The sequence below is a fragment of the Ascaphus truei genome, chromosome 5 (genome assembly GCF_040206685.1).
Source record: "Ascaphus truei isolate aAscTru1 chromosome 5, aAscTru1.hap1, whole genome shotgun sequence".
Taxonomy (NCBI): Eukaryota; Metazoa; Chordata; class Amphibia; order Anura; family Ascaphidae; genus Ascaphus; species Ascaphus truei.
Window position 1 is genome coordinate 159544284 of NC_134487.1, and position 10937 is coordinate 159555220.

Here is a 10937-nt window from a genome sequence, read left to right on the forward strand (position 1 = left end):
TTTACAGACAGCTTCATTACCTTAGTGGCAAACCACTAAATTAATGAAGGGGTTAAATACCAGTGCCCAGTATGTTGGGGTAGAGGGGATGGGTGAAGGTGGTATTTGCCAGTAGTGGGTATTTAGGCCTACTGTTAGGGCTGCAGTAGGAGTTAACCTCTTCATTAACATAGGGGTTACTACCACTAAGCTAATGAAGGGGTTAACCACTCCCACTACCCACTCAGTTGGCCTAAACACCCACCATGGACCAAATACCACCTTCACCCACCCCCTATACCCTCAATAAACATTAAAATACAATACAACAACTAATACTATCCAATACATCCATTGATTGCCAGGGTGTTTACCTATGCCAAGAGAAAGCGATAGGCAGAAAGGCGCACCGAGTAGCAAGGATATTTATTAAGTAAAAACCCACAGGGGTTTAACAACAACACAAAAACCAATTACAATGGCATAAACAAATAAAAATCACACAATGCAAAATAGTACAAATGGTAAAGTAAGGTAAATCTACATTTGTCCTAAAATGGACAGTGGTGCCGGAGAGCTCCGATTATCAGCTGGATGGAATAGATGTCATGGGTCCGGACCCGATATGCTCACTCAGGAGGTGGGCTCCTGACGAAGCACGCTGTCTGAAATGTGTAGAGGTCACGTGAGGCTGTTACATGGACTTCCAGTTGGCGAGAGATGTGACGAGAGAGTGAGGGTTCCATTTCAGTGTGAGTGAGCATATCGGGTCCGGACCCACGACATCTATTGCACCCAGCTGATAACCGGAGCTCTCCGGCACCAATCTCCATTTGTGGCTGTGTCACAAGTACTTTTGTTGTTGGAATTGAATACAGCAAGGCTAAGGGATTCTTTGTAGCCACATACAGTTGATTATAGATATGTATATATGCAACATCTGGTTGCTTTACCAATAACGCTCTGTATCCAATAGGGGTGTTAACCCCTTATGTAACTATAACGTTTATTTGTTACACAGTCCACTGCTATTGTTATTGGTCATAGTACTATGGGAAATGTTATGCAACTGATTGTTCACTGATACCCTGGACAATATGCTACAATTAGAGTTGCAGATGTTTTGATGTATACATTGTATATAAGAGGACCATATATGAGTATACACACTAGGTGTTGGCAACCTAGTAATCCCTGAGCTATAATAAATAGACGCTCCGTGTTTAAGTGCTTTCTCCACAAGCACAGATCTATATTAATGGACCTTGCTTAATTTTGAATAAGAACATCCTCACATTTAATACAACTGAGGTTAATTATTCTAGGCATACTCTAGTGGTTTCATTTTTAATTGATTTTATTATATTTTCACTTAGAAGAGTTAACAAGTAATTAATAAAATGTTATTGTTTTTTTTCCTGGATTATATATATACCCCTTGCTTGATTCATCACTTGTATGTTGGGACTAATCAGTTCCCTACTATTGTCTATGTTACTGAAGGCTGTGTGCAAACTAGTGGGTTTCTTTTTGTGACTGCTTCTTTGGTCATTTTTTGTAACAATATATATTCATTCCCCATGCACCGCCAATATATCCTACTATGTGAATATTATGGTAGAGCTATGATTACACCCTTTTGATCCTATTTTATCGTAGCTACCTGAATAGGCCCCTAAGTCTGAAAGTCAACTTCAATATAGAAAAACAGCAATGCAAACAAAATGAATGTTTTTGTAATGTGATATTTGGGAACTCATCAATGACAGTTAATGGTGGATCAATACCCCTTATAGCAAAGTGAATCCCGGCAAAGATCACCACAGACTTAACATTCTATATCCAGGATCAACCATTAAAGGCTATGCACTTGCGCGATAAACTTTACCTTAGTCTAAAACATAATAGTCATATAGCCTTAAAAGACATAAAAAGTCAATTAATCTGTTTCTCAAAGAGAAACCTTAGGCTAAAAAAAGTATTAAAAAAGACAGCCATACAGCTGTTGAACTCAAAACATCTGTCAGGCACACGTCACTTCTAAAAACCACAGAAACAGCTTAATTCATCTTTATAACTGAAGAATAGGATTATTTATGGAGCAGGAAGATCAAATAAATCATGTTTTACTTCAAGGAGGGCAATAAGAATTATGTTTAAATGTTCAAATGGAACAGGATTTTTTTTTAACAAGTTCTTTCCTCTAGTATTTTGGTACAAGTCCCATATTTGCAGTATAAACAACTGTTTAAACAACAGTTACTGAAGCATTTGTGTGTCCCTACTCTGCCATTGAGTCATTTTCCACTCTTTTCTCAGGGACAAAAAAGAAAGGGTAATAGGCCCATGTCCTTAATCAGTGTGACCAAACTGTATAGTAATGAAGGACAAAACAAATAAAGTTAGTAGGTAGCACTCGATCAGTATAACTCACTACAAACGCATTGCAGCGTGCCAAACACAGTGTGCCAGTGGGAGCAGGCACCAATGTGTCTGTATTAGCCGTGTGTGGAAAAAGGGGCAGGGCAATAACTCCTGATACATCTGTATGTGACGATCCTTTCAAAGAGAAGACAGATGGTCCAGAGGCTTGGTGCAATTTGATGGCTTGAATATGCAATGGATACAACGTTTCTTGCCTTCATGGGCCATTCGTCTCAACTCTGTCCTGGGACCTCTTCTCTTTTCTCTGTACACACTCTCTCTACGTGACCTAATAACATCTTTTGGGTTTAAATATCACCTCTATGCTGACGACACACAAATATACTTTTCAACACCCGACCTTACACCTGCTATACAGACCAAAGTTTCTGAATGTCTCTCTGCTATATCATCCTGGATGGCCCACCGTCGCCTTAAACTCAACATGGCTAAAACAGAGCTCCTCATACTTCCTCCCAAACCTGGCCCTACTACCTCCTTCCACATTACTGTTGGAACTACCATCATTCACCCAGTAGCCCAAGCACGCTGCCTAGGGGTCACACTCGACTCCTCTCTCACATTCGCCCCTCACATTCAAAACATTTCTAAAACTTGTCGCTTTTTCCTCCGCAATATAACAAAGATACGCCCTTTCCTCTGTTGCTCGACTGCTAAAACTCTGACTCAGGCCCTCATTCTCTCCCGTCTTGATTACTGTAACCTCCTGATGTCCGGCCTTCCTGCCTCTCACCTGTCTCCCCTACAATCTATCCTAAATGCTGCTGCCAGAATCACTCTACTCTTTCCTAGATCTGTCTCAGCATCTCCCCTCCTGAAATCCCTCTCCTGGCTTCCAATCAAATCCCGCATCTCCCACTCCATTCTTCTCCTCACTTTTAAAGCTTTACACTCTTCTGCCCCTCCTTACATCTCAGCCCTAATTTCTCGCTATGCACCATCCCGACTTGCGTTCTGCTCAAGGATGTCTTCTTTCTACCCCCTTTTTATCTAAAGCCCTCTCCCGCCTTAAACCTTTTTCACTGACTGCCCCACACCTCTGGAATACCCTTCCCCTCAGTACCCGACTAGCACCCTCTCTATCCACCTTTAAGACCCACCTTAAGACACACTTGCTTAAAGAAGCATATGAATAGCACTGTGGATATTCTGAACACATGATACATAAAGCTTGGCCCCCTGCAGACGCACTTACCAGAACTCCCTCCTACTGTCTCTGTACGTTCTCCCTACCTACCAACTGGATTGTAAGCTCCTCGGGGCAGGGACTCCTCTTCCTTAATGTTATTTTTATGTCTAAAGCACTTATTCCCATGATCTGTTATTTATATTATCTGTTATTTATTCGATTACCACATGTATTACTGTGAAGCGCTATGTACATTAATGGCGCTATATAAATAAAGACATACAATACAATACATACAACTGAGCATCTTATACATAGTAGTAAGCTAAATTAAAGTTTCAGTCAGTGCTACTTTACTTGAAAATAGATTCATTTTTCTATAGTACCCTTTGAACTGTTGTTTCACAAATAAATTTACCTAGTCATAGTACCACAAAGAAAAAATATTAATAATTCAATCATTACTTTTTTGCTAAAAAAGAGAAAGGGGTGCACTTGTGGAAACAGACTTTATTGACTTTGCTCAAAATGCATTGTAGTTGAGGTTGCTGGGTATATTGCTTTTGTTATATGTACTTAATCACGTCTTTTCTATAGATTTACTCCAGCAGTACAGAATTCAGCATTCTCGTTGTTGCACACAAAAACAAAACGTTTATTTTGAAAATAATTACTTAGATACAAAAATAGTAAGAATGCAATGATGATGTTTCAAATAGATTATGATATTCTTAAGAATCGTTGCACATAGTAGCTTTCTGTAGTTATCTTCTCCAGATATTAACATGATAACATGGTGTTATCATTCTCTGGCCTGGTCTCCTGCCTCCCTTCTCTGACCTTCACTGTGGTCTTGTTATCCAAAAAAATCCTTCCAGTCAGCCATCTTAACTTTAAATGTTATATCCTAACATGGTTTTCATGTTCAGTGCTGATGTGAATGTCTTCTGAACATATAAGGAGCTTAAAGATTCTTGTACTTAAATGGTTACTTCAGCATATCCTCATTGGTTAAATGCAACTTGTCTATAATAGCAGTTATCACAGTTAGGATCTACAATTGTTAAGCAACTTGAGACCATAGTATGACCTTTTGTGTCGATTCTTCTTATTAGAATATACTTCACATGTAATTAGTCTAGGAGATTCAAAAATAACCTTCAAACTCATTCTAGTATTAAAACACATTTGATCTATATATATAAAACTGAAAATCTTGGTTGTGAGTGTCTGTAGACAATTTGATTGGTCCGTCTGTCCGCCCGCCCTCCCACGGCTCTCATTGGCCTGTGTGTCTCGCCCCCTCAGTGTGTCCCACCCCCCCCACGGCTATCATTGGCCGGTGCGCCCTAACCCAGGGGTCCCCAACCCCTGGCCACGCTGCTGCCTGAGGTGAGGAAATGCTACCTGGTTGTGGTTGTGGCACCTGCTGCTGCTGGGGGGGGGGGCTTAACTGAGACGTCTGAGTATTTCCCCCCCTACTCCGTTTCTGCCCCTCCCCCCCAGTTCCGTTTTTGACCCTCCCAGCTCCGCTTTTGACCCCCCCTCCGCTCCGCTTTTGAGCCCAGCTCCGTTTTTTGATCCCACCAGCTCTGTTTTTGACCCCCAAACACACACACACAGTGACAGACACACTGACAGACACACTGACACCCCCCTCCCCTGCCTTTTCCCCCCATCTCCGTTTTTGACCCCCCCAAACACACACACACACAGTGATAGACACACTGACACACAGTGACAGACACACTGACACATACAGTGACAGACACACTGACACACACAGTGACAGACACACTGACACCCCCTCCCCTGCCTTTCTCCCCCCCTCCCTTGCCCCCCCCACCCCTGCCTTTCCCCCCCTGCCTTTCCCCCCTGCCTTCCCCCGCTTTCCCACCCCAACCCCCCGCCTTCCACAGCTTTCCCACCCCCACCCCTGCCTTCCCCCCGCTTTCCCACCCCTGCCTTCCACACCCGCCTCCCCCCCCCCAACCCCTGCCTTCCACGACCACCCCACCCCTGCCTTCCCCGCACCACCCCTGCCTTCCCCGCACCACCCCCGCCCCTGCCTTCCTCCCCCCGCCCCTGCCTTTGCCCCTGCCTTCCCCTCCCCCCTGCCCCTGCCTTCCCCGCCCCTGCCTTCCCCCCTGCCCCTGCCTTCCCCTCCCCCCGACCCTGCCTTCCCCACCCCTGCCTTCCCCGCCCCCCCACCCCTGCCTTCCCCCCCTGCCTTCCCCGCCCCCCCACCCCTGCCTTCCCCCCCTGCCTTTCCGCCCCTGCCTTCCCCGCTCCCCCGCCCCTACCTTCGCGTCCCTGCCTTCCCCCCCCGCCCCTGCCTTCCCCCCTGCCCCTGCCTTCCCCCCTGCCCCTGCCTTCCCCGACCCCCGCCCCTGCCTTCCCCGACCCCAGCTCCTGCCTTCCCCACCCCCTGCCTTCCCCACCCCCCTGCCCCTGCCTTCCCGCCCCCCTGCCTTCCCCCCTCCGCCCCTGCCTTTTACCCCCTGCCTTCCGCCTATCCCCCCCTTGCCTCACCTCCACATTCCCCCCCTGCTTTCCCACCCCACCCCCGCCTTCCCCCCACATTTCCCCCCACCCCCGCCTTACCCCCCGCCTTCACCTCCCAACCCCTGCCTTCCCCGCCCACCCCTGCCTTCCCCGCCACTACCTTCCCTGCCCCCACCCCTGCCTTCCCCACACACCCCTGCCATCCCCGCCACTACCTTCCCTGCCCCCACCATGCCCCTGCCTTCCCCCCACCCCTGCCTTCCCCCCACCCCTGCCTTCCCCCCCCGCCATTCCCGCCCTTGCCTTCCCTGCCCCCCCGCCCCTGCCTTTCCCGCCCCTGCCTCCCCCCCCCCACCCCAGCCTTTTTCCCCCCTGTGTCCCCCCCTGCCCCTGCCTTTTACCCCCTGCCTTCCCCCCAACCCCTGCCTCCCACCCCTGCCCACCCTGCTCCTGCCATCCCTGCCTTCCCTGCCCCCTGCCTCTGCCTTCCCACTTTGCCTTCCCCCCACCCCTGCCTTCCCCCCTGCCCGTGCCTTCCCCGCCCCCCCCCACCCGTGCCTTCCCCCCCGCCCCTGCCTTTTTACCCCCCTGCCTTCCGCCTCCCCCGCCTTTCCCCGAACCCCGCCTACCCCCCACCCTCACCTTCCCCCCCTGCCTACCCCCCGCCTTCCCCCCCCAACTCCTGCCTTCCCCACCCATCCCACCCCTGCCCTCCACCTCGCCCCTGCCATCCCTGCCCCCCTGCCTTCCCCGCTCCCCGCCCCTGCCTTCCCCCTCCCGCGCCCCTGCCTTTTACCCCCCTGCCTTCCCCCCGTCCCTGCCTTTTACCCCCTGTCTTCCCCCTCCCCCGCCTTCCTCCCCTGCCCCTGCCTTTTACCCCCCTGCCTTCCACGCCCACCCCACCCCTACCTTCCCCACCCCTGCCTTCCCCCCGCCCTGCCTTCCTCCCCCCGCCCCTGCCTTCCCCCTTGCCCCTGTCTTCCCCACGCCCCTGCCATCCCCCCGCCCCTGCCTTCCCACCCTGCCTTCCCCCCCTGCCCCTGCCTTCTCCCCCCGACCCAGCCTTCCCCTCCCCCCGACCCTGCCTTCCCCGCCCCTGCCTTCCCCGCCCCTGCCTTCCCCTCCCCCCCGACCCTGCCTTCCCCCCCGCCCCTGCCTTCCTCCCTGCCCCTGCCTTCCTCTCCCCACCGACCTGCCTTCCCCGCCACCCACCCCTGCCTTCCCTGCCTCTGCCTTCCCGCCCCTGCCTTCCCGCCCCCCTGCCTTCCCCCACCCCTGCCTTTTACCCCCCTGCCTTCCCCCCACCTTTTCCTCCCACTCCCACCTTCCCCCTACCCTTGCCTTCCATGCAACAGTGCCCCAATTAGCACTATCACAGTTTAATGAATATCCCTCACTGGCTGTTCTACATATTAAGAATTAGGGTAACACATAGAGGCATCAACTTCCCCTCCACCCCTGCCATTTACCCCTCTGCCTTCCCCCTCCCCCGCCTTCCTCCCCACCTTTCCCCCCTCCACCCCCGCTTTCCCCCCACACCTCCGCCTTCCCCCCCGCCTTCCCCCCCAAACCCTGCCTTCCCCGCCCACCCCACCCCTGCCTTCCCTGCCACCCCATCCCTTCCTTCCCCGCCCGCCCTTGCTATCCCCCCGCCCCTACATTCCCCGCCCCTGCATTCCCCACCCCTGCCTTGTCTTTTATAAGACTATTGTCCTGTAATCATTCATTCATATCCTTGCATATGCTTAGACTTCTTTTTAGATCAAAACATTTTCTTACAGATTTGAACCTTGAGCAAAGTTAAAAATGTGCAATAATGTGTCTTTGGTAAAATGTGTTTTTTTATTGTACACATGCACAACACCTATATGATTAACAATACAAGAGGGACTTTTACTGAATCATTTCAATTACCGCACCTTTTGGATGCCAATTGCAGCTTAATGTTATAAAATATTGTCATTGTAGAGGTAAAAGTAATTAATTACATTCTTTGAGTACTAAGGAATTAAGGAATTAAATGTTCTTTTTTTACAGCAAAAGTGCAATATTTAAAAGGAAGGTATTTTGATATGACAAGTTCAGAAGAGTATTCTGTATGTTAGGTGTCTTTAATGAGTCCTTGGAATTTTTTTCTCTAATTAGCCTATTTTCATGAAAAAAGGTAAAAAAAACAAAAATGCACTTAACGAGTTTTACCTGTACAACGACGATATTAAGTCTTCAGAGTATTATTTTAGTTATCTTTTTTAATCTTATGTTACTGTAGAAGAAAAACTATGGGGGGGGGGGCTTTGTTCATTTTTCTTGAAGAAATTGTATACATATATTTTAAATACCAGTGCACCATATTGTGGAATGAAACCAAGAAGTTCCACGTGTAGAGAAAACAGTCCACGTGAAGTCGGCTTTTTTATTATTATTTCTTAATGTTGTAGACACAAGTAGATATCAATAAAAATCTGTGCTCAATTGCATGTCACTTCCCAGACTCCCTGGCTGCAGTGGAAGCACTGTATGCTAGGAGATAACGGGGAAAAGCAGGGTTGCACACCTGTCAGAGATATATGAATGTGCTCACAAGTGATATTTAAATATTTTTAAATTAACCTATTCTTTTTTTTTTTCATGCTGATCAAAAAATTTGATTGGAAGGTGTTTTTTTCTAATAGGTTTTCATTTGGAGAAATATTAATGGTCACATTAATTTACTGTTTCGGTTTTCTAAGAACTGTGAGCACTGCAACTTTCTAAAATGGTTCAGCATTTTTATGTTAGGATTGAGCCATCGCAAAAGCAATAAGTATCGTGTGTGTTGTCAAGTAACATCCAGTTAACAATTCTACGTACTTGAATGGAAGTTGATGCCTCTATGTGTTACCCTAATTCTCAATATGTAGAACAGCCAGTGAGGGATATTCAATAAACTGTGATGGTACTAATTGGGGCACTGTATCATGGAAACTCTCATGGAAGACTTCAACGATTGGCAGCATCACAGATTAATGAATAACCCCCAAGCATGTCACCTGGATAGTTTTTGTATGGTTTATTCTAGTTTGGAAGAGTTTTTTTTTAAAGTGTGAAACTGCTTCAGGGTGAAACCTTAGCAAAAAAGTGAATACAACAATAGTCATTTAAACATTTTTTTGTAATAAATTGCCATATGATTTATTTTTATTCGTGGTTAAATTCTTACTGTTTTGTTATGTTGATGTACCTCTTTTTTTCCTTCATTTTGCAGGAATGGATTTCCAAAACAAACTGCTGCTCAGCTGATTCTGAAAGCTATTTCCAGCTATTTTGTGTCTACAATGTCCTCATCAATCAAGACTGTGTATTTTGTGCTTTTTGACAGTGAGAGCATAGGCATATATGTGCAGGAAATGGCAAAACTAGATGCTAACTAAGCATCGCAATCTACAACCCCTTCAACTTTTCCCATCGCAAAAATACAATCCTCTTTTTTTTGTGAGACTGCACCATAATTTCAGAAACGTACTGATTTAGGAAAGCAAGAATTCCTTTTAAAATTTCTCAAATATTTTACGTTGGCACTGATAGCTGGCATTACTTCTGTTCAAGCACTATATCCCAGGCATTGCCCAAACTTAGTGTAATTTAGAAGATTTTATAGTTTTATTTTAATGAGGTATGGGAATATACAGATTGTAGTTGGGAGTATATTGTCTTTTATATGTGAATGAAATTGAAGAAATATTTTGTAAATGTGTTGTGGTGCTTTACTGTACATTGAGTGGCGTTATTTTCTCCACATAAAACCCCAATTTGTGTTTACCTATTGTCTTAATAACATATTAAAACACATTGTCGTCTTTAATTATATTTGCAAACTGGCTTGACATTCATTGATTTATTAAAATGGTTATGGCAGTGTGCTTGAGTTACTGTTTTACAAGCTTCCTTAGTATACAGGGAGATGTATCGTGGACTGTGCCTCACCAACCTGTGGGAATTTATTCTGAACACAAATAAAATGCTTGCAGTGAAATAATGCACCAATGTTCTAAAGCTGATGTAGGGCTGTACAAATGAGTGTTTTAGAATATGCAGAACCATTCATAAAATTCAAGCAGATGTCAGTTTTTAATCACACAGTGAATATCTGTGCCTAAAACATTTTAAAAATTCATTCACAAAGGCGAGCACCTAAATACCAAAATACAAAACAAAGGCAACATCTACTTGGCCCATAAGGTTAAAAGTCCATCAGATTCAGGCAAGGAAGGATGCTTTAAAACACTGGTGATAAGGGCCTTTCCAACTTATGCTCAATCCTCACTTCAGAGCTGGGTCTCCATAGTAGCAACACAATCAAAAGAACAAAAGAAAGCATAGGGAAAATTTAGACTACCAGAGAATTTACACTGTGAAAGTACTTTAAGATGCAGTGCTGAATGCGCAAAATGCGTTGGACTAGAGGTTGTGACGTAGTTATAATGTAATGCAGTGACATAACTTCCAGATTTGCTTCGACCTTACACATAGATGTTTTCCTACTTGTGAGGATATAATATTATAATTTTGTTGAATACTGTAAATTACTGTATTAAATAAGACTTCGTCTATGGTCTTTCTTCGTTTTTCTGGTGGTGTTGCTAAAACATTTTAGGAAGAATGTTGTGGACTTACATGCCTCTGAATAACTGTATGATTATTTTACCACATACATAAATAATTAAAAGTAAAGAACATTGTATGATTATGCTATTGGGTTATTTCGTCCTTTTTTTCCTGTATCCCAAAAAAACTGCCCAACTAATAAACACTTAAAAAAAAAGTAAAGAAGATTTTACATTTTTCTAATTCTGAAGTTGTATTAATCTAGTTTGTCAAAATACTGATCCCCACTTATAAA

At 45.7% G+C, this 10937-nt stretch overlaps 1 protein-coding gene across 1 annotated transcript in view; it reads left to right on the plus strand.

The window, feature by feature from the left end:
* The window catches only part of MACROH2A1 (macroH2A.1 histone), a 92303-nt gene extending 82347 nt beyond the window's left edge, over positions 1–9956 (plus strand). The window contains 1 exon segment of the mRNA XM_075601131.1: positions 9303–9956. Within this exon segment, the coding sequence (XP_075457246.1) occupies positions 9303–9468 (166 nt within the window). The 3' untranslated portion in view covers positions 9469–9956.
* Positions 9957–10937: the final 981 nt, after the last annotated feature.